General features: G+C 44.7%; 1 protein-coding gene across 1 annotated transcript; it reads right to left on the bottom strand.

The window, feature by feature from the left end:
- Window positions 1–413: 413 nt before the first annotated feature.
- Window positions 414–22523, bottom strand: RAB20 (RAB20, member RAS oncogene family). Its single transcript, XM_081906592.1, has 2 exons — window positions 22281–22523; window positions 414–1182 (listed from the first exon to the last, which is right to left on the bottom strand). Exons 1-2 carry the CDS (start codon window positions 22447–22449, stop codon window positions 647–649), a joined length of 705 nt encoding a protein of 234 aa, XP_081762718.1. The 5' UTR covers window positions 22450–22523; the 3' UTR covers window positions 414–646.
- Window positions 22524–24074: the final 1551 nt, after the last annotated feature.

The following is a 24074-nucleotide window of genomic DNA, read 5'->3' as shown; positions in this document are numbered from 1 at the left end:
CTTGGGGGGTTCTTGGGTTTGAAATGTGACACATGGCGATAAAGGTTTTGTTAACCTTCCAGACTAAGATTACAGCTAGCTTTCTAAATTCTCATCGCTCTTGACAGAAGTGTGGGGGGCTTTTCCCTTCCAATTGTGGCTCCATCCTTATAGCTATGAGAATGAAGTGTGTGGGGTTAACCAGTTTGAATCAGGACAGCTACATATCCAAAGCACCCAACTCTACAATTTATGGTTCTAAGAAACTTTTTTTCTGTTCCTGCACTCTATATATGCACATCAGTCTTTTCTAGTTAGTACTTGTTTAGCACTTGTACTAACTTGTTTCTAGTTAGTACAATTTAGCAATTTTTGTATGCAAAAATATTGGCACTACTAAAATGGACAGGACAGATGAATGTGAAAAACAGTAAACAGATGAATATAACATATTTAATATGGATAAATCACACTCAGCTGAATATAGAAGTTTTAAATAATTGCTTTAAAGTCAAATTTTATGCCATTGTTTCAAACCTTCCCCAATTAAGTGTTTGCCTCTGTTAATCCATTCTATTAATCAAGTTCAGTTTCATAGATCTATTATGCCAAAAAAGTAGTTGATCTGGTTCACCTTTATATATTTTATATATCCTTCATTTGTTGTTTATTTGCAACAGCTGGATTGTATGTTTTTAGTTGTCTTGATATTATTTAAATCTACAGTTTGCAGTGACCCTTCAGTTTTCTGCTGCAAAATTACTGGTATTACCATCTCAAATACAGTTTCAAATACATGGTCCACTTTATACCCTGTTTTTGCACTAGTTTCAAAACACATTTTTTCTGCTGCTGGAGCATTCTTCTCATCCAACATTTTGTATTTTAGGATCTTCTTATAAAGTGCTATGGCATCACTCATATGGACTTGTTTTTTCAACTTGGTAGAAATGAGACTGTTGATGGGCTGCTCGGGGGGCTGACGTTCACCTTCTGTTTCTGGCAAAAAGGCAAAAGCATCTGTGAGATCCACTTTGTTCCCAACAATAGCAAAGATGCAGTCTGCACTGGCAGTGTCTGTCAAGGCCAGGAACCGATCCTCAAGTTCCAAGATGCTCTGCAAGTTGGTTACATCGTAAGTGAGGATAACAGCTGCTGCTCCTCTGCAGTACATAGATCCAAGTCCATGAAATTGTTCTCGACCTAGAAGACAGAAAATAACATGGATGTATGAAGCACAACTTCATTCAGTCTATATTCAATTGTATAACAAACAAGCAAACAGATTCTCCAGCAGCAGCACAGAAGTATGTGGTATGAGATACAGGTCTGCCTTGGCCACCCTCTCTCTCCTAATGAGTCTTCCCCAATTCTTCTTGCTCTGCTGCTCAGTCACAGAGTTTCTGGGCTTCTTGTCCCCTTTAAGCTCCTTCTTTCCAGTTAGGGAACAATATCTCTCTCACTTGCTCAGCAGAGGACCTTGGATGATTTCAAACTGAGTTGAACTTGCCACCCCAACATGACATCCATATCCTCTCCAGAGCTTTGGCATAAATAGACAGAAGACAGAAATGGAAGGTGTTATCTGACAATACTGAGCAGTCTCTTAGCTCACTATGCCATGATGACCCCCCTCCAAAACATATTTGGGCCTTCAGCAGCCTTTCACTCTTGAACAACATATTGTTACATGCCACCCCAATCCACACAGAAGGGTGAGATTCCAGGGGTTCCAGGTACTTTTGGAAATGAGGCACAGTGGAGACTGGTGTCTTTATGATCTATGGTCTATTTACACAGATATGCCACCTGAGTCAAGGGACACAGGTGGCACTGTGGGTTAAACCACAGAGCCTAGGGCTTGCTGATTGCAAGGTCGGCGGTTTGAATCCCTGGGACGGGATGAACTCCCATTGTTCGGTCCCTGCTCCTGCCAACCTAGCAGTTCAAAAGCACTTCAAAGTGCAAGTAGATAAATAGGTACCACTCTGGTGGGAAGGTAAACGGCGTTTCCGTGCGCTGCTCTGGTTCGCCAGAAGCGGCTTAGACATGCTGGCAACATGACCCAGAAGCTGTATGCCGGCTCCCTTGGCCAATAAAGTGAGATGAACACTGCAACCCCAGAGTCGGCCATGACTGGACCTAATGGTCAGGGGTCCCTTTACCTTTACCTTACCACCTGAGTCTACAATGGAGGGGCTCCCACCATTCATCCCCCAGGAGGTTCTGCCTTCTCCCATAGCTCCAGCACCTTTGAACTTTAAGCAGACCTCAAACATGGCTCTCAAACTTGGCTCCTGGCTCTCTCCACTTTGCTGCTTCCTATCTCCGTTGCATAACACCTACCTGAATTCTAACCTAAAACACTGGCATTGTCTTTTAAATTAACTCTGCGTTGAAGGAAGGATCCCTTGATCCTTTGTATTAATGCAGGACTATGCTATCCTCTCAAAAGAAAACGAGCTTGACTTAATTAACTTCCAGCACTATTAACAATTCCCTTGGTTTAAAGAGGTGTCTGACATACAGCTTAATAATGAATTAGATTCTGATATGTGGAAGTCCCACACACAGTTTTAACTCAATTTTAATTCAATTTTAATTGAATTCTAAGACTAGCTTGAACTGGATTTTAGAGTGTCTTGCACTTACAAACTCATAACAAACTCCTGTGCTAGGAGAGAGCAGGTTTGCTACCAGATTTTAATCTTCTGGATTTTAATCTGGTAGCAATCTTGTTCTCCAGAAGATTGTCCCACAACCTTTGGAACTATTCCTGCCATTCACTACGGAGACAGGAGCACCTTGCAGGAATTTCTCTAATTCAGAGGGGCTCCCTCCTTCACTCCCCTGTAGGAGTGGGTAAAACATGTCCCCGACTGTGTGTCAAACCCCTCGGAGTCTTGGCAGGCTGCAATGGGGGTCTCAAACTCCACCCACCACTTTCTCCATGCCAAGGACTGCTAGATGCTGCTGCTCATCAGAATTTTCCCACAACTGAAAGGATCTTTGGAAAATATTTCACTGCCAAAGCTCAGCCCTAAACTGTTTATATAAAAGCTTCTCCACAGCATGATAATTTTATACATTTTATTCACTTCCTGCCCCTCAAACAAGACCCCTCCACTGTTGTAACATTTCTTCATAGGAGAATTTCACTAGTCCCTTAATAATTTTGCCTGCCCAAAAACACTGAAACTGATCAATATAAGATACTAAAATAAAGGTGTTGACAATTCATAATTCAATGGGCCACAAAATCATTTCATGGAATGTTAACGGCTTAAACAATACGACTAAAAGAAAAAAGGTGGAACAGTTATGTAAGGATTTCAGGGGGTTACTCAAGAGCAATCAGGCAAATGCCTCCCTGGTCGGCCTCCCTGGTCGGCTTTTTTGGTGCCAAAAAACCTTCACCATGCAGAGCGCCACTGTTCCGTGGCTCGCTCATTCACTGGCAGAATCTGTGAGTGGGCGGTCCTTAAACCTTCCCCAGCAGAGTAGTTTCTTGACACCCAATCTGCGCCTCCCCTCTCGGCGCAGAAGCCTACTGCACAGGGAGGGCGTGGGCAATGGAGGACCTCTCTCCTCCCCGCTTTGCTCAGGCAAGGTGTCCTGGCACCGCCTCGCCTCCTCCGAGCCCTGAAGCTCCTCTCCACTGAAGGCGTGGTTACTCTCCACCGCTGAGGAGGTGCTGCTTCCCACGATCTTTGGGGGCTCTCTGTAATCCATCCGGCTTTTCCCCTCTCGCCCCTGAGCTGATGGCAGTTCCCTGACAAGTTACTTTAAAAAAACATATGGGATATAATTTCTTTACAGGAAACACGTTACAAGAAAACATAGGTGTTAGTTAATTTAAAAAAATGGGGGATGAGTTTATTTCCTTGGATGTGGTAAAAAAAGAACTAAATTCAGAGCAGGTTTTCAGAGAAGAAGAAGGGAGGATGATGGCGATAAAAGTCACAAACCAAAGAAAAAATAATTATAGTGGGAATATACGCAACAAATGATAAAAAAGTGGAATTTTATAAGAAGTTGGAAGATGAATTATTGGAATTTAGTGATCAAAAGATTATATTAATGGGAGACCTTTATGGAGTTACTTCATTGGAGATGGATATGACAACATGAGAGACAGGTTGCCAATAAATTTCCTGCAGCTAGTAGAAAACCTAGACTTACGAGACATTTGGAGGGCTAAACATCCAAATGAAAATTCACATATCATTCAAAGCAAAAAAAAATCAGTGGGAAGAATAGATGCTATATGGGTATCAAAAGAAATATTATTAAAATATAAGAAGGCTGAAATTTATTCAAAGACAATATCTGATCATAATCCAATTCCTTTAGAAATGAATGAAGGAATACAGTAAGAAGATTGAGAATTAATGAATTCATTCTTAATGATGAAAAATTATTAGAAAAAGCAAAAGGAATTTTAAGAGAATATTTTGAATTTAATTTGAATAAGGGAACAGATATCAACACCATCTGCTATTCATAACGGTACTGATTCTGGCAATAGCGGTAAGAAAAGGTCAAGATATAAAGGGCATAACTTTGGGAAAGAATTCCTATAAGATAAAAGCTTTTGTGGGTGACCTGATCCTAACTACGGAAAACCCGGAAGAAAGCGTCCCTAAGATAATAGAAAAGATAATTTGGAAAAGTAGCAGGATGCAGGCCGAATAGGAAAAAGACTAATACGTTAGCATAAAATATGTCCGCTCAAGAAAAACAAAAACTACAGGAAATATCAGGATTGACTATAGTGAATAAAACTAAATATTTGGGAATCTGGTTGATGAATAGAAACAGTAATTTATTCAAAGATAATTATACAAAACTCTGGAAAGAGATCAAAAGGGATTTAGAAATCTGGAATAGGTTAAGATTATCATTATCCAGCAGAATTTCAGTAGTTAAGATGAATGTGATGCCTAAGTTTATTTTTCTGTACCAAATGATACCAACTATTGGAGGGGTGGGATGTTTTAAAGTATGACAAAAAGACCTTTCAAGATTCATTTGGCAAAGTAAACCACCAAGAATTAAACACAAATTATTCATAGATAATAAAAATAGAGGGGGACTGGCACTCTCTGATTTAAAATTATATTATGATGCGGTTTGCCTAAATTGGCTAAAGGAATGGATGAGTTTACAAAATGGAGATTTATTAGATCTTGAAGGCTTTGACAACCGTTTCGGATGGCATGCTTATTTGGGTTACGAAAAGGTTAAGGTCCACAGGGGCTTTCTTAATCATATTGTAAGAAAGTCATATAGAGCTTGGGAGAAGCATAAAGATCTAATAGAGCTGAAAACACCCTAGTGGATCTCGCCTGTAGAAGCACTAACAGCCAAAAAAAAAAATATGGAAGTGAATTGAGTTAAATATAAAGCACTTTTAGAAGAAAGGGATAATAAATTTAAATTAAAAGAATATGAGGAGATAAAACATCATTTAACGGGATGGATCTAGTACCATCAGGTCAACGAATTGTTCAAAGCTGTCAGGGGCTCAGGAGCAGAGGCACAGGGGAGAGAGGAAATGGAGAGCGAAGGGGAAGAATCTGAGGGCAGCGTAGGGGAGTATGAAAGTGGCCCGAGAGATTCCATGAGTCTCTCCAGCGAATCAGAAGATTCCCAGAGGGGGGCGCCGATGGCCAGGGCAGGGGGGGTCCCAGGGGGGACACACCAGAAACAAGGGGCCAGCGGGGACTCCCAAAGCAGCAGCGGGAGATCAGGACCAGCTCCTCCACCAGAGCGTAGTGGGGGGGGAAGAGTCCCAGGTGTCAGGACCGGTTTCCCCTCCAGGGGAAAGAGAAGATGAGTCAGGGCTGACTACGCCCCTATCGCTGAGTGAGGGAATAGAGGGGAAGTCAGATCCAGTTAGCCCCCCCGAAGGGGGAAGCAGTGACAGGAGCAGTGTAACGGTCAGGAGGAAGGTTGCCGGCTGGGCGTGCGCGCCAAGTTCAAATGTACAGGCGCGCGGGACAGCAGAAAACTCGGATTGGGAACCAGGTCCTAAAGCCCGCCGGAGAGAGGGGGAAGACTCAGGGGACTCAGCATCAGAAAAGTCTAGAAAGGGCAAGACCCCAGCGGACAGGCGGACCCAGAGGAGGAAAGAGCAAAGGAAGAGGTGGAGCAAGGCTCGAGTCTTAAACTGGTGTCTGGGGGGAGGAGATTCAGACGGAGCTTCAGCGGTCTAGAGTTTGAGACGTAGAGCTGCGCGCCACGGCTTTGAAATCGAAACTGAACTTCAATAAAGACTTTTGTAAATAGTAACGCACTGGCGTTGGTCCTTTGTGAGCTGGGACCTCGGGCAGCTCTGACAAAAGCCAACAAGAAAAAAGGGTTTGCCAATGAGATTTCATTATTAGATAAAACATTATTACAAAGTAAGACAAAACTAATTTCTAAAATATATCAAATTTTATTGGAATGGGAGGTCAAGGAGGAACAGATAAAAGATGTAATGATCAAATAGGCCATAGATTTAGGAACACCCATACTGCTATCACCATTGGAAAAAATGTGGAATGAAATTCGGAAATTCTCAGCTTGTGAATCTATAAAATTAAAGCTTTCCGATGAAGAATTAAAAAAAAAAAAGCAAAAAAGCTTTCTTGCTGGGAATTTTAGACACAGACTTAATTTTTTTAAAACAATTATGCCACAGCAGCAGCAATATCCCTAATTGCCAAATATTGGGAAAAGGAGGAAACCCCAACAAAAAAAGATTGGCAAGAATTTTTCCCCGATTATATAGAAATGGCCAGAACAACAGAGGCAATTAGGGGTAAATCAAAACAAAAATTTCAAGAGGACTGGGATAAATACAGAGATTATCTTAAAAAGCAGTGCCCCCAAATTAACACTTGGTCTTGTTTTGATTAATTTCTGCAAAAAACAAATGACAATATAAAAATTGATATTTGAATGAAAGAGATAAGGGGAGAATTGGAACTATTAAAAAAAGGAAACAGTTTATAAAAGGATGTAAATGAAACCGCTTTGAGGAGGAATGGAACTCAACCAGAAGAAAAGATGAAATGAAATATGGTATAATTATATAATTTTTTTTCTAATTTATAATGCATGTACTGTACAATATATTTATCTTTTATTCTTTTTAGTTATTCATATTTGTGTCTAATTTTTATTTTTTCTTCTTTTTCTTTTTGTATGTTCATTTATAATTTTCATTTTCATCTGGGGGTGTGGGTGTTTGTGTAGTAAAATTGAAATAAAGATGAGGTTTTTTAAAATAATAATTCTTTTCTGAGGTGCAAACATTCATAAATGATGATATGATCATTTTAAATTGTTCAACCATCAACTGTTGAACAATACCAACAGCCACTAGGAATTCCAAAGGTACCTTTGCCATGCTGGATGCATTTAATGTTTGGGATATTATTAACAACACAGCCTACCTTAATATTTCCACCTTAACATCACAGCCACAGCATGACTTATCTCATAGAAAATTCTTTACCACAGCTGAAAATGGCCACTTTCTTTTACGTTTTTAATTCTTTAGCAGCAAGAAACAGAAATATTTTTAAAAGATTTTTCACACAAGGGTTCCACCACTTGTCCATTTAATCTTTATTGTCAACTATAAAGCAGGCTTTTTGCTCTGCCTTAGGCACAGCTTGCAGTGCTTGGTTCACTACAGAAGATTCAGTCCTCAACTTACTTTCTGCAGTAAAAAACAAAATAAACAAAAGTCTCCTCTGAAACTTAGTCACTATTACAACCGCTAAGTCTCCATGGGGCAGCCAGGCTGGGATGTTTTTTGCATTGTAAAACAGAATATCCAACGATGAATCATGGGTACACCCCATGTTCACTTGTACTCAAAAACAGAAGGTAAGCAAATAGATTTGTTTGTTGTTGTTGTTTAGTTTGCACAACAGTGCTAATAAAGCATTTCACCTATACACCTTGCTAACTTTGCTAACAGAATTAAAAGAAAAAGACAGCCAAAACACCAAACCAAATGACCTGGGCAGTAGTTACTGCGCATTGTCAGAAACTCAAATATATAAACTGGGTGCCACATGGCACCTTAAACCTAGAGGGCAGTGGCAACAGTGGAGAGTCTAGTCACAATTGTAACCAAATCCACCTCCATAAATAAACAGCCTCACTGATTTTTAAAGGATAGAATTCAGCATCACACGAACATCATTTTGACTTGCCAGATGGAACAATCCCCTCTTCTTCTGCCACGCCTGGGGTGGGCACTCCCAATTCCACCCCGAAACCAATTTCAGAGGGCTTGCGGAGGAGGGGGAGAAAGCCCCACTGCAGAAGCAGAAGTCTTTTATTTCATTTATTACATTTATATACTCCCTTTATCTTCCAAGGGGCTCGGGGGGGGGGGTCACACAAGCAACAGTGTTTGCACATCTTGCAAGGAGGAAGAGGAGGAAGGTGAGAGGCTCCAGTGTTCACCTAATTTCCACATAATCTGGCCCACTTTTGGTGTGTTGAAGCATTCCGTATCCACTCTAAATGATCCCCTAACACACACACACACACACACACACACACACACACACACACTATATATATATATATAATATATCCTTAAAACTGCCATTTAAGAATGGGACACCTGACAGTAAAACTCAATTATCTTAACTGGGTGTGAAAGGAAAAGTGCTACAGAAATAACAAACAGAATAAATACACCTCTAAGTTACTAGTTTGTGTTATTCTAAAGCAGCAATGCAGCAGCAAGCAAAGGCTATAGCAGCCAAGTCTGCTGCTTGTGGCTGGAAAGCCAAACAGGAAGTTTGTGACTGTTGCCATGGGAACAAAGGGGCAGTCCATTCTGTACTGAGCACCGGATGTTAGCTCAGTGGGTTTGTCATATGACCTGTACTGGAAGTACATGGGTGGAGTTTATTCTAACTGCTGATGAGTGCAGACATGTTTTCTCTGTACTGAAGTAAAAGACAGGAATAAAAGATGTAAATAGATTTCTGTCTGCTTCTTTCCCCTCCCTGGGGACACCAAAGGGGAGAGAGGAAGAACGGTGTGTTTTTCTCACAGTCTGGGAAGAATTGCCGAGACCTCGGCTGCTTATCAGCAGAGCGGCGCAGCCGGGAGGTCACAAGGAATATCTGCCGGTGCCTGGAAGACTGGCACATCCCTCTGACCGGGCAGAATTCTAACAGTGGTAGCAGACTTGCTGGTTTCTACGATCCATGGGACTCTGCATCAAGGAGTGGCAGAACTGCTGTTTTCATCACTCCATGGAGGCCTGAGGTGAGAAAGCTGATTCTCTGCAGCCAGAAGCTGACCAGAGGAAGCTGACAGCCAAAGCAACGGAGCCCAAGGTATGAGGTTTCGGGCTTAAAAGAGTGAACGCAGATTGAGTTATTCTCTGCTTCACGGGGAGCAGTGTTTGGGAAAACAGCTCCAGTTAGAAGAGAAACTGCATTCCAGACATTCCTGTGGTTAATCCTGTCCAAGGGAAGGAATGCTGTTGCTTAGCAACGAAGGCCAGTTTCACGAGAGGGCTGGAAAAGTCAGGCTTTGTCTCGGAGAGGCGAAAACAAGATTTTGTTTTGACTTAGGCCCAAACAAACGAACTGTTGGAAAGGGACTTTCCAAAGCAGCCAGCGTTGAGAGCTGCCAGGTGGCACAGAGTGTAAACAAGCCAGCTATTGGATTTTAGAGGCTTGTGTTTGAGAGTCAATGCAAGGACTCAAAATGGATGCCAAAAAGGGGGGAGGTTTGCCTTCTCCGCCCCTTTTGACCAGTGACAATTATGCATCTTGGTCTATTAAGATGAAGGCCCTGCTGCAGAATCAGAGACTGTTTGAGGTGATTGAGAACCCCATCCCTGCAGCACCAACGCGTGCTTGGGAGTCACAGGATGTGAAGGCCAGAACGGCTATAATTCTGTGCGTGTCAGATTCGCAGCTGATTCATATACAGGCTTTAGACCACGCGAAAGATGTTTGGGACACGCTGAGAAGGACACATCAGAGAGATGCAGGTTCTTCAGCGTTGCTGTATTTTGAGAAGCTGACCAACCTGAGGCTTGCGCCTGATGGAGATGTTCAAGCGCACCTGACGGAAATGAAATTTCTGCGTCAACAGATGGTGGAACGTAACTTCCGTCTGCAGGAGGAAGTGTTTTGCTTCATGGTGATCAACAGTCTGAATCGGACTTACAAAACGGTTGCCAGTCAGCTGGGGTCTCTCCCAGCAGCTGATCTCACGTCGGAGAGGGTCTTTGCCGTGGTTCTTAATGAACATGACAGACTTGCCGCCCTGGAGGTCAAGGACAGGGGGAGACAAGAACAGAGTTCTGACACCCCCACTGCTGAAGCTACTGGAGAAGATGCCGTAGCTTTAAACGTTGTCCGATGCTACAATTGTGACCAAACTGGGCATCTTCAGCGGTACTGTAAGAAGCCACGTCAGAACAGAGGAGCCAAGGGAAGCTCCACAAAGTCTGAGGCGTCAGACAAAGGTCACACCAAGCCAAAGGCAAAGACAGCAAAGGCTTTGATGTCGCTAAAAGCCACACCAGAAGCGGGGAATTTCTTTGTCCTAGACACCGGATGTACGCAGCATATGTGTCGACACAGAGGACTATTTTCTATGTTTGAGAAGCAAAGCTTCGCTGTGCAACTAGCCAACGGTCAAGAGCTGGAAGCCACCGGAATTGGAACTGTGTATCTTAAAAGTCTGAACTTGACTATAAGCAATGTTTATTTGGTTCCAGAGTTGAAGTATAATCTGCTCAGCGTTTCGCAGATCGCCAAGAAGGGACTAAAACTGTCCTATGATGATCAGAACTGTGAGATCTACAAAGATGGAGAGCTGTATCTTTCTGCCAAAGAGAAAGATGGACTGTATTTGCTGACTTTTGATCAAAGTGATTACATGAAATGTAATTCTTGTGATTCTAACATGATCTCTTTTACAGGTGTAGCCAAGAAGAACGTCAAGAAGGTGACCTCGAGGGTCGACAAGGCATTTCAGCGGGTGTATGCTGATGTGATTGGTCCTTTAGCACCATCTAGAGGCAATGCAAAGTATTACCTAATATGTGTTGATTCTTTTACAGGTTTTGTCTGGCTTTATCTTTTGGAGAGACCGAAAGAAGCCTTAGAAAAGTTTAAAGAGTTTTGTGACAAAGTTAAAAATATGCATGATGCTGACATAGATTGTCTTTGCACAGATGAGAAGCCAATTTTTCTTTTACAGGTTTTCCAGAGGTTCCTGAAGAAGAAAGGGATAAGACACAAAATTGCTAGTTCCGAAGAAGCTTGGAACAGATGTGTTTGTGTTAGGGTGAACAAAGAATTGCAAAAGGGAATGGAAGCGCAATTGCTTAGTTCACATCTGCCACATGAGTACTGGGCTGAATCGCTAATGTCATATTGTTACACGTGGTTGAGAAAGTTTTCAAAAGAGGTGGGAAGTTCTCCTTTTGAGAAACTGTTCCACAGAAAACCTTCTGTCGCCCATTTCAAGGTTTTTGGGTCTCATGTGAGAACAGAAGCTCCAGGTGGAGTAAAGAATGCCAGAGGCATTTTTGTGGGTTATGAAAAGGGTCTCTACAGAGTAATTTTGTCTGAATCTGGTCAGGTGATTCTCACAAAATTTCTAGAGAGTGCTCCTGAACAGGAGAGAGTGATTGTTCAAACATTTCCCACAGGTGATGTTGATTCTGATGATGATGATGAGTTTGATCTTATTGAGTTCAGTAGTACTGATGATGACAGCGATAGCTCAGACAGCTCAGTTGTCACAGTCATTGAGAGGAAATCTCACGTAATGACTAGACCCTCAGAAGAGGAGGATGAACCACTGTTTACAATTGGTACTGGTTCTCCAAAGAGTCCAAAGGTTGAACCAGAAAGCAAAGAAGAGCAGCACCTCTTACGTAGGTCTGAGAGAGCAACGAAGGGTGTACCACCCAAGAGGTATTCACAAGAGTTTGCTAACTTAGCTGTTGCTGTTGTAAACGACCAAGGTCAGATTGAAGCTGTGTCTGAGTCAAAGACAAAGGCACAACAGAGAGTTGCTAACCAAGGTAATGCAGAAGCACTCATTCCTTGGAAGTCACACAACCAGAGAGGTACATTGGTAAAACCAGTGGCGGGTAGTTCCAAGGGTGGAACTGAAACAACAGGGGAATGTTATAAGTATAACAACTGTTTGTTTTCTTCTCTGGATGACGCTTTGCTCGCTGCACGCATTGATACTTTAGGGGGAGTATGTTATTCTAAAGCAGCAATGCAGCAGCAAGCAAAGGCTATAGCAGCCAAGTCTGCTGCTTGTGGCTGGAAAGCCAAACAGGAAGTTTGTGACTGTTGCCATGGGAACAAAGGGGCAGTCCATTCTGTACTGAGCACCGGATGTTAGCTCAGTGTGTGTGTCATATGACCTGTACTGGAAGTACATGGGTGGAGTTTATTCTAACTGCTGATGAGTGCAGACATGTTTTCTCTGTACTGAAGTAAAAGACAGGAATAAAAGATGTAAATAGATTTCTGTCTGCTTCTTTCCCCTCCCTGGGGACACCAAAGGGGAGAGAGGAAGAACGGTGTGTTTTTCTCACAGTCTGGAAAGAATCGCCGAGACCTCGGCTGCTTATCAGCAGAGCGGCGCAGCCGGGAGGTCACAAGGAATATCTGCCGGTGCCTGGAAGACTGGCACATCCCTCTGACCGGGCAGAATTCTAACAGTTTGATGGCAAAGGAGACCCCCGACCCTGTGAGCTACTTTTCTTTCTTGCACAGCAATTTGAACTTTATGCCTATCTTATGCATGTTTTTACACATCACTAAAGAGCGAGTTCAAGTTAAATCCTCACATTCTTAAGATCACAAGTGATGGATCCTGCATTTCCATAAGACTAACTACAAAAGATCTTCTATATAAGTTCACTGTGACTATGGTGATGCACATGAAGCATGTCGTTTCAGTTCAAAGTGAGAAGTAAACACTGTTCAGTTTGAAATTCATTTGAAATGTATGTGGCTTAAGGGTGCGAATAATAATAATAATAATAATAATAATAATAATTTATTATTATTTATTTATACCCCACCCATTTGGCTGGGTTTCCCCGGCCACTCTGGGCGGCTTCCAATCAAATATTAAAAGCACAGTACAGCATTAAACCCCCTTCATGGATCACTGCCTTGTTGTGGCGAAGGGGCTTGAATAACTCGGAGAAGCTATGAGCTATGCCGTGCAGGGCCACCCAAGATGGACAGGTCATAGTGGAGAGTTTTAACCAAACGTGATCCACCTGGAGCAGGAACCGGCAAGCCACTCCAGTATCCCTGCCAAGAAAACTCCATGGACAAAGACAACAGGCATATAAAAGTTTTGATGCTGGAAGATGAGCCCCTCAGGTCAGAAGGGGTCCAACATGCTACTGAGAAAGAGCGGAGGACAAGTACAAGTAGATTCAGAGCTGATGAAGCGGCTGGGCCAAAGTCGAAAGGACGCTCAGTTGCGGATATGCCTGGAAGCGAAAGGAAAGTCCAATGCTGTAAAGAAAAATATTGCATAGGAACCTGGAATGTAAGAACCATGAACCTGGGTAAGTTGGATGTGGTAAAAAATGAGATGGCAAGAATAAATATTGACATCCTGGGCATCAGTGAACTAAAATGGAAGGGAATGGGCGAATTCAGTTCGGATGACCATCATATCTACTACTGTGGGCAAGAATCCCGTAAAAGAAATGGAGTGGCCCTCATAGTCAACAAAAGATGGCGAAAGCTGTACTGGGATGCAATCTCAAAAATGATATCATGATCTCAATACAAATCCAAGGCAGACCTTTTAACATCACAGTAATCCACGTTTATGCACCAACCACTGGTGTTGAAGAAACTGAAATTGACCAATTCTATGAAGACTTACAACACCTTATAGAAATGACACCAGAGAAGGATGTTCTTCTCATTATAGGGGATTGGAATGCTAAAGTAGGGAGTCAAGAGATAAAAGGAACAACTGGCAAGTTTGGCCTTGGAGTTCAAAACGAAGCAGGGCAAAGGCTAATAGAGTTCTGTCAAGAGAACAAGCTGGTCATCACAAACACTCTTTTCCAACAACACAAGAGACGACTCTACACATTGACATCACCAAATGGGCAGCATCGAAATCAAATTGATTATATTCTCTGCAGCCAAAGATGGAAAAGCTCTATATAGTCAGCAAAAACAAGACCTGGAGCTGACTGTGGCTCGGATCATCAGCTTCTTATAGCAAAATTCTAGCTTAAACTGAAGAAAGTAGGAAAAACCACTGGGGCAGTAAGATACCACCTAAATCAAATCCCTTATGAATACACAGTGGAAGGGAGGAACAGGTTTATGGATTTAGATTTGGTGGACAGAGTGCCTGAAGAACTATGGATGGAGGCTCGTAACATTATACAGGAGGCAGCAACGAAAACCATCCCAATGAAAAGGAAATGCAAGAAAGCAAAGTGGCTGTCCAACGAGGCCTTACAAATAGCGGAGGAGTGTTTCCTGCTTGGCAGGTGGTTGGACTCGATGGCCCTTGTGGTCTCTTCCAACTCTATGATTCTATGATTCTAAGGCAAGCAAAATGCGAGGGAGATAGTGAAAGATAGAGGAAATTGAATGCAGATTTCCAAAAAATAGCAAGGAGAGACAAGAAGGCCTTCTTAAACGAGTAATGCAAAGAAATAGAGGAAAACAACAGAATGGGAAGAACCAGAGATCTGTTCAAGAAAATTGGAGATAAGAAAGGGACTTTTCGTACAAAGATTACCATAATAAAGGATAAAAGTGGTAAGGACCTAACAGAAGCAGAAGACATCAAGAAGAGGTGGCAAGAATACACAGAGGAATTATACCAGAAAGATATGGATGGCTCGTACACCCCAGGTAGTGTGGTTGCTGACCTTGAGCCAGACATCCTGGAGAGTGAAGTCAAATGGGCCTTAGAAAGCACTGCAAATAACAAGGCCAGTGGAAGTGATGGTATTCCAGCTGAACTACTTAAAATTTAAAAAGATGATGCTGTTAAGGTGCTACACTCAATATGCCAGCAAGTTTGGAAAACGCAGCAGCGGCCAGAGGATTGGAGAAGATCAGTCTACATCCCAATCTCAAAGAAGGGCAGTGCCAAAGAATGCTCCAACTACCGCACAATTGCACTCATTTCACATGCTAGCAAGATTACCGTATTTTTCGCTCTATAACACGCACCTGACCATAACACACACATCGTTTTTAGAGGAGGAAAACAAGGGAAAAAACATTCTGAATGAAACAGTGGATGTATCATTTTTGTGCTTCATGCTGTGGCCACAGACATGTGATCTGATGGTGAATTTGGGATGACCCAATGCAAAAATCCTGAGAATCCCTGTGGATCCATGCTTTGTAACCACGTTTTTGCACCATTGCAGCCCCAGGCAACAGTGGGTGTGTGATTTTGGGGGGGCAGGCTGTAGCCATGAACATGCTATGTGATCTGATGGTGAATTTGGGGTGACCCAATACAAAGATCCTGAGGATCCATGTGGATCCATGCTTTTTAACCACATTTTAAGTGGGGAGGGAAGGAAAAACACAGAATGGACAAGGAGCACGAGAGGGGTGTGCAGAGAAGCAGCTGGCTAAGAATGCAGGAGAGGGGTATAACGGGAGGGAGGAAAGGAAGGCAAAAGTTTTCCCTCACCTACCCACCCAAGCCAGCCAGCTCGCGCTCTCTCTCTCTCTCTCTCTCTCTCTCTCTCTCTCTCTCTCTCCTGCATGTTTTCAGCAGCACCGGAGCACAGAGACAACACTCTGCTTTCCCCTCTGCTTGCCTGGAGGGGAGGGGCTTTCCCTGCTCTTTGTTCCGTTTGAGCAAATACAGCAAGGAAACAGAGGAGGGTGGGCAGTAAGACCCTGAGGCAGAAGGCAGGAAAGCAGCCGCTTCCTCTTTTCAGGTTTCCCTTCTCCGAGACTCGCGATTTGATTTTTGCCTGCTTTTTTTGCCTCCACTCGCGCCATTTGGCTCCAGGGACCACACATTTGCTCAATAACACGCACAGACATTTCCCCTTCCTTTTTAGGAGAAAAAATCTGCGTATTATAGAGGGGAAAATACGGTATGCTTAAAATTCTACAAGGTAGGCTCAAGCAGTATGTGGACCGAGAACTCCCAGAAGTGCAAGCTGGATTTAGAAGAGGCAGAGGAACCAGAGACCAAATTGCAAACATGCGCTGGATTATGGAGAAAGCTAGAGAGTTCCAGAAAGACATCTACTTCTGCTTCATTGACTATGCAAAAGCCTTTGACTGTGTCAACCACAGCAAACTATGGCAAGTTCTTAAAGAAATGGGAGTGCCTGATCACCTCATCTGTCTCCTGAGAAATCTCTATGTGGGACAAAAAGCTACAGTTAGAACTGGAACAACTGATTGGTTCAAAATTGGGAAAGGAGTACGGCAAGGCTGTATATTGTCTCCCTGCTTATTTAACTTATATGCAGAATTTATCATGCGAAAGGCTGGGCTGGATGAATCCCAAACCGGAATTAAGATTGCCGGAAGAAATATCAACAACCTCAGATATGCACATGACACAACCTGGATGGCAGAAAGTGAGGAGGAATTTTTTTTTATTTTATTTTTTGCCAGTTGAAATATCTTTTATTTTTTCCTCTACTGCATGTATGTATCAGGATCAATATGGTTTTTACTACAGAAAAGGAATACACATTAAAGTAATCAAAGCTTAGCAGTGCCCTTTACGAGTGATAATGTTTAATTCCATACAAATAAGAGGCAAAAGGAGGTCTTTCGTCAGTAGGCATGTGACAATTCTGTCTTCCAAGCACTAATGGGTAACTGCATACACCACCACATTGTTATAATCTCTTGCTCTTTTCACCATATCCGGAATAAGATTTTAATGTAAAAATGTTAAGTACCCCTTCTTTACCAACCTTCTTCATGGGTCAGTGGGCTAGAATGTAATGTCACCTGGAGAACTGATGCTCTGAGGCAATGGCAAACGTTGATAATAATATCCATCAACCTTGACCTTTTAAGCAGTGACATTGTAGCTGAAGGAATATGCAGTGCACTATGTCATTTTTCCTTTTGCACCCAAGGTGGGAGGTAAAGCAAATGGCATTTACTAGTTGATGGCAAAGAGGATGAAATGAAGGCAGGAATGTGTTCTGTTAAGGAAGCACAATTCAGCTGGCTTTCCATCAGGTGCTGGATTTATTCCTCTCCTTTAATGGATCTTCCAGATTCACTCCCCATTTCCTTCAAGGATTCACAAGTGTGCCAAGGAGCACAGTATCAGTCTGCAACAGTCTTCCCTGCATTTGGAGAGGGAGATGCATCCGCAATAGTAGCTAAATAAATCAGGTTTCTGTGCAATGTGTGCTGGTGTTGCACACATTCTTCAGCTCTTCCTTTATTCTGATATTCCACAATACATCGAATCAGCTGGTCATTTTCTTCAAGCAGCCGTTGCAACGTCTCTTGGTTCACCTCCGCCTTGCCTCGGAGTTTCTCCGGCACGAAAACCACCGACATGCCAGCGGAGGGAGCGGCAGCGGCTTCTAAGCCTCACGCGAAAAGTCATGAGGAGGAATTAAAGAACCTTTTAACGAGGGTGAAAGAGGAGAGCGCAAAATATGGTCTGAAGCTCAACATCTAAAAAACGAAGATCATGGCCACTGGTCCAATCAACTCCTGGCAAATAGAAGGGGAAGAAATGGAGGCAGTGAGAGATTTTACTTTCTTGGGCTCCATGATCACTGCAGATGGTGACAGCAGTCACGAAATTAAAAGACGCCTGCTCCCTGGGAGAAAGGTGATGGCAAACCTAGACAGCATCTTAAAAAGCAGAGACATCACCTTGCCAACAAAGGTCCGTATAGTTAAAGCCATGGTTTTCAGTAGTGATGTATGGAAGTGAGAGCTGGACCATAAAGAAGGCTGATCGCCGAAGAATGGATGCTTTTGAATTATGGTGCTGGAGGAGACTCTTGAGAGTCCCATGGACTGCAAGAAGATCAAACGCATCCATTCTTAAGGAAATTAGCCCTGAGTGCTCACTGGAAGGACAGATCGTGAAGCTGAGGCTCCAATACTTTGGCTACCTCATGAGAAGAGAAGACTCCCTGGAAAAGACCCTGATGTTGGGAAAGATGGAGGGCACAAGGAGAAGGGGACGACAGAGGACAGTGTTCTCAAAGCTACAAACATGAGCCTGACCAAACTGCGGGAGACAGTGGAAGACAGAAGTGCCTGGCGTGCTCTGGTCCATGGGGTCACGAAGAGTCGGACACGACTAAACAACAACAACAGCATTAAACATTAAAAACTTCCCTAAACAGATGTCTTCAGGTGTCTTTTAAAAGTAAGATAGTTGCTTATTGCCTTGAAATCTGCTGGGAGGGCGTTCCACAGGGTGGGCACCACCACTGAGAAGCCCCATGCCTTGTTCCCTGTAAGCTCACTTCTCACAGGTTTCCAGAACGCCCTCAGAGCTGGACCTCAGTGTCCGGGCTGAATGATGAGGGTGGAGATTATCCTTCAGGTATACAGGCCTGTTAGGGTTTAAAGGTCAGCACCAACACTGAACTGTGCTTGGAAATGTACTGGGAGCCAATGCAGATCTTTCAGGACTGGTGTTATGCGGTCTCAGCGGCTGTCACCAGTCTAGCTGCCGCATTCTGGATTAATTGCAGTTTCCGAGTCCCCTTCAAAGGTAGCCCCACGTAGAGCGCATTGCAGTAGTCCAAGCAGAAGATAACCAGAGCATGCACCACTCCGCTGAGACAGTCTGTGGGCAGGGAGGGTCTCATCCTGCATACCAGATGGAGCTGGTAGACAGCTGCCCTGGAAACGGAATTAAGCTGCGCCTCCATGGACAGCTGTGAGTCCAAAATGACTCCCAGGCTGCGCACCTGGTGCTTCAGGGGCACAGTTGCCCCATTCAGAACCAGGGAATCCCCCAAACCTGCCCGCCCCCTATCCCGCCAAAACAGTACTTCTGTCTTGTCAGGATTCAACTTCAATCTGTTAGCCGCCATCCATCCTCCAACTGCCTCCAGGCACTCACACAGAACCTTCACCGCCTTCACTGGTTCCTCCAGACACCCTGTCCAGGCTTCTTCCCCAGGGAGGTCTCTTTGGGGCTGCTAATACAGTGGTACCTCTGGATGCGAATGGGATCTGTTCCGGAGCGCCATTCGCATCCTGAAGTGAACACAACCCACGTCAGCGCATTGCGATTTGCCGCTTCCGCGCATGTGCATGACATCATTTTGAGCATCTGCGCATGTGCGAGTGGCGAAACCCGGAAGTAACAGGTTCCGTTACTTCCGGGTCGCCGCGGAGTGTAACCTGAAAACGCTCAACCCGAAGCGACTTCAACCCAAGGCACCCTCCATTGTCTCACCAGACAGATGGCAACAACATGTCACACTGGAGATAAGGCCAGAGGTGTATTGCCTAAGACAATTTGTGCATCCGCAGAGGAAACATATATCCATAGGCGCCGACTCCATGGGGCCTGAGGGGGCCCGAGCCCCCTCAAAAATTCGTTTGGGGGGGCTCCGCCCCCCCAATAATTTAAGAAAATTATTGAGCGAATGTGTGGTCCCTGGAGCCGGAGCGCAGTGGCAAAAATCAGGGAAAAATAAGATCGGGCGGTTGGTCGGTCGGGCGAGGGAAGGCAGAAGCATTCTGCCTCAGGGTCTTACTGCCCACCCGCTTCTCTTGCTGCGTTTGCTCAAACTCAACAAAGAGCAGGGAATCCCCTGCCCTCCTGGCAAGCAGAGGGTTAAGGAAAGGATCGACTCCTAATTCTTTCCTAGTCACACTGTGTGCAGGCTCCAGCCCACCACCACCTCAAACATGCAGGTGGGAGAGAGAGAGAGAGGGCTGGCTGGGGGGGGGACTTTTGCCTTCCTTTCCTCCCCCCCACCCCGTTAAACTCCTCCCCTGCATTCTTAGCCAGCTGCTTCTCAGCACACCCCTCTTGTGCTTCTTGTCCCTCCTGTGTTTTTCCTTCCCTCCCCATTTAAAACGTGGTGACAAAGCACGGATCCACATGGATCCTCAGGATTTTTGCATTGGGTCACCCCAAATTCACCATCAGATCACATTACATGTCCATGGCTACAGTCTGTACCAAAAAAAACACGCACCCACTGTTGCCTGGGGCTGCAATGGTGCAAAAACATGGTTACAAAGCATGGATCCACAGGATCTTTGCACTGGGTCACCCCAAATTCACCATCAGATAACATAGCATTTCCATGGCTACAGCCTGCACCAAAAAAATCACGCACCCACTGTGGCCTGGGGCCACAATGGTGCAAAAACGTGGTTACAAAGCACGGATCCACATGGATCCTCAGGATTTTTGCATTGGGTCACCCCAAATTCACCATCAGATCACATAGCATGTCCATGGCTACATCTTGCACCAAAAAAATCACGCACCCACTGTGGCCTGGGGCCACAATGGTGCAAAAACGTGGTTACAAAGCACGGATCCACATGGATCCTCAGGATTTTTGCATTGGGTCACCCCAAATTCACCATCAGATCACATTACATGTCCATGGCTACAGTCTGTACCAAAAAAAACACGCACCCACTGTTGCCTGGGGCTGCAATGGTGCAAAAACATGGTTACAAAGCATGGATCCACAGGATCTTTGCACTGGGTCACCCCAAATTCACCATCAGATAACATAGCATTTCCATGGCTACAGCCTGCACCAAAAAAATCACGCACCCACTGTTGCCTAGGGTCACAGTGGTGCAAAAACGTGGTTACAAAGCACGGATCCACATGGATCCTCAGGATTTTTGCATTGGGTCACCCCAAATTCACCATCAGATAACATAGCATGTCCATGGCTACATCTTGCACCAAAAAAATCACGCACCCACTGTTGCCTAGGGTCACAGTGGTGCAAAAACGTGGTTACAAAGCACGGATCCACATGGATCCTCAGGATTTTTGCATTGGGCTACTCCAAACTCACTGTCAGATATTAAAAATCTTTATAAAATAGAGAATTAAATACATACAGAATGTTAAATTTTCAGTTTCAAAATATTAGTACTAGTTTAGTACTGTATTTCTATATTACTATAGTACTGTATTAGTTATTTTCAAATACTTAAATATTTTTAGGGTGTAAGACCCAATTAAAGCCCGTTATTTACATACAGTATTACAGTATTTACATACAGTATTAGGCATACTGTATTAACTTTATTAACTGTATTAAAGCATTAAGTTTGAGATATTATTTTTATTTAATGAACCCTCAGCCTTATTCAAAGTAAGCTTAAATTAGCTATTTCACTTATTAATCAAAGCGCTATTACTGTGCGACAGCAATATTTTATGTTTTATTCTTTTAATGATAGTTTAGGATTTATTTAAATATCATTTCAGTCTTTTCAGAGCTATAAATTCACTGCTCTGTAATAGTCTATAAGCATAATTGTTACTGTAAATTAAATTAGCTTTTTACGAAAATACCGTGCGTGTTTATGTTTTGTTTCTTTTTTCAAAGCCAAAAAGTGTTTCAGGCTTGTCGAGTTTCCCGGAGTGTGGAGTTATAGAGAGTCGAGTTTTTGGGGTTCTAATGTTGATCATATGACTCTAAAATACTTTTTAAAAACTTTAAAACTCACTAATTTTCATCTAAAATTTAGAAAACTTCCCGGGGCAGGACCCCGGTATGGGCCCCCCCAATATTTTTTATAAGTCGGCGCCCCTGCATATATCCAAATATATGCCTAATGCTGCTATTAAGTAAAAAAAGCATGCAGGCTGCAAAGAAAACAACACATTGTTATGAGTTTGGGAGGCGGAGGAAGTAGGCTGAATCCACACTATGCCCAAGCTGGCATTGGCAAGGACCTGGGCCTCCTGTGTCTCTCCGTCTACATCCCCCCTCTTCTGCCCCCGTGTATATTTGCGATCACGGCCTCTGCTCCGCAAATGCTCCTGCCCTTCTAAGCGCCACAGGCGGAGAGCCTCGTGCCCCCGACGGACTGGGACAAGAGGCCGCGAGGTCGGCGGCGTCCGTCTTTCAGACGTGACGAGACTCTTGCCGCCTTCGCTGCGAGAAGAGGCCGGCTCGGCCTTGGCCGCTCCGCGGGGCCACGCCGGGCGCCGTCGAAGCGCTTCTTCCCCGACGCGGGCGCTCGGCGGCCGCGGCCCCTCTTCGGGCAAGGGCGCTCCCGGCCCGGGCGTCGCGTCCCGCTGCCGCCGCTCACCTGCCGTGTCCCAGACGGAGATGCTGTGCGGCCCCCACTGGCGGAGGCAGAAGGCGCCGCCGACGGTGCTGGCGGTGTCGCGGAAGCGGCGCTCGGTGTAGCGTTGCAGCAGCGACGTCTTGCCCACGTTCACGTCGCCCAGGAGCACCACCTTCCCGTCGGGCTTCATGCTCGCTCCGCGCCCGGAGCCGCCCAGGGAAACTTCGCCGGGGCGGCGCGGAAGAGGAAGGGCGGCGCCGGGCCGGGACCTGGGTTGGGCGGTGCGCGCCCTGCTCTGGGCCGGACGCGGCTTCAGGCTCTGCTCCGGCGGCGGAGTCGGGGGGGGTTCAGGCGGCAGCCCCGACGGGAGGCCGGCCGGCCGGAGGGGAAGAGCTCCGTCCCTCTCGGCGCGGAAGGGAGGCTCTCGGGGCTCCCAGCTCGGAAGGCCCGGCTGCTGGGCGAGGGATCCGCAGGGAAATCTCCCAGGCTGCGGCCAAGGAAACAGTCCGAGGAATAAGCCTGGTCTTGTTTGGACGCTGCGCGTCTGGCTGGGCACCTTCCCTGGAGTCGAGGAGAGACCCCGGGACCCCCACAGGCCCGGCGCAAAAGGGGGTGGGCAAAGACCCTGGCCCACTCGCTCCCCAGACAAAAGAGAGGCGGCATCAGAGTCCCCAGGACACAGTCCAGCCGGGCCAAAACACTGGGGAGGGAAGGAGGCACCCAGGAAAAGGGAGCCGTCTAAGGGCCAGAGAAACCCAAAGAGCTGCATTCAGTCTGGGCCTGAATAGCATTTAATAAACCAGAAAAAAGAAAATGGGGAAAGAGAGACAAAGCAGTAGAAAGCACTTCCATTTCTCCATCGGCCTATTATGGATATTCTGATTATTCAAAGTATTCCAAACATTCACTCTAAAATAATGTCCAGCTGTATTCAAATGTCCAGCTGCAATGCCCAATTCAATCTGCTAAACGTTGTTTTCTCAATTTTCAATCCCAGTTGCTTCAAATTCATTCGTTTTCCTTTCCACACAAAAAGCCCAAAAACGGTTCTTCAGTGGTTCTTGTCACGATATCCAGAATAGTCTTCCTCCACAACTTAATTTATACAGATTATAATTAACATATAACAGTTTCACAATTTAAGAACAATATGAAACAACCCCTAACCCCCAAATAAAACAACACCCACCATGCATTTAAAATATCCAAGTTAAAGCCCCATCCCCAGTAAAACAATCATTTTATCACAAGGGGGCTGCCCCACACCCGTGTCTTCCCAGAAGTGCTGCCCCCAAAGGGACACCCCCTTTTGGTGGTGGCCCCTCCATGGGCTTTATAGAGCTGTTCTCAAAGCAGGTTTTAACACATGTGGATTACAAAGGATTTAGTCACAGGGTCTACCTCATCTCTCACAGGAGATTAGCCTAGTTTAGTTAGCTTTTGACATTCCAAGTCTTAATTAAATTCTAGTACCTCCTGGACCAGGAATTTTGGGGAATCTGGCACCCACAAACTCCTAACACTATACTTGCATGGGCAGGTCAATTTTAAAGGCTGAAAACTAAACCTACAAAAATCCCCCCCCAAAGTAAGACCAGGTTAGAAGGATCTCCTTGCTGCTGCCATTTGTCACCTCCCAATAAAATGGGAGAAGCAATGTGCTGATGCTTCTTCACAACAACTACTTCCGAATTTCTGCTACTTCTGCTTTGTGAGACTTTCTCAGGGCCAACTAAGAAACACCCTGTGCAGATGAGAGGCTTCTCTTCATTTCACACCCACCCACCCTTAGTATAGGAAAAGTTGTTATATGAC

The sequence above is a fragment of the Podarcis melisellensis genome (assembly GCF_964234715.1).
Source record: "Podarcis melisellensis genome assembly, chromosome: 3".
In the NCBI taxonomy this organism is placed as follows: Eukaryota; Metazoa; Chordata; class Lepidosauria; order Squamata; family Lacertidae; genus Podarcis; species Podarcis melisellensis.
This window is presented reverse-complemented; position numbering and strand designations above follow the sequence as displayed.

What these genes read in the sequence shown, in the direction of transcription:
- RAB20 (XM_081906592.1), bottom strand. Translation starts at nt 22,449, where the DNA reads ATGAAGCCCGACGGGAAGGTGGTGCTCCTGGGCGACGTGAACGTGGGC. An exon ending in CTCCGTCTGGGACACGGCAG is followed by an intron (nt 1,183 to 22,280) that starts GTGAGCGGCGGC and finishes TCTGTCTTCTAG; the next exon opens with GTCGAGAACAATTTCATGGA.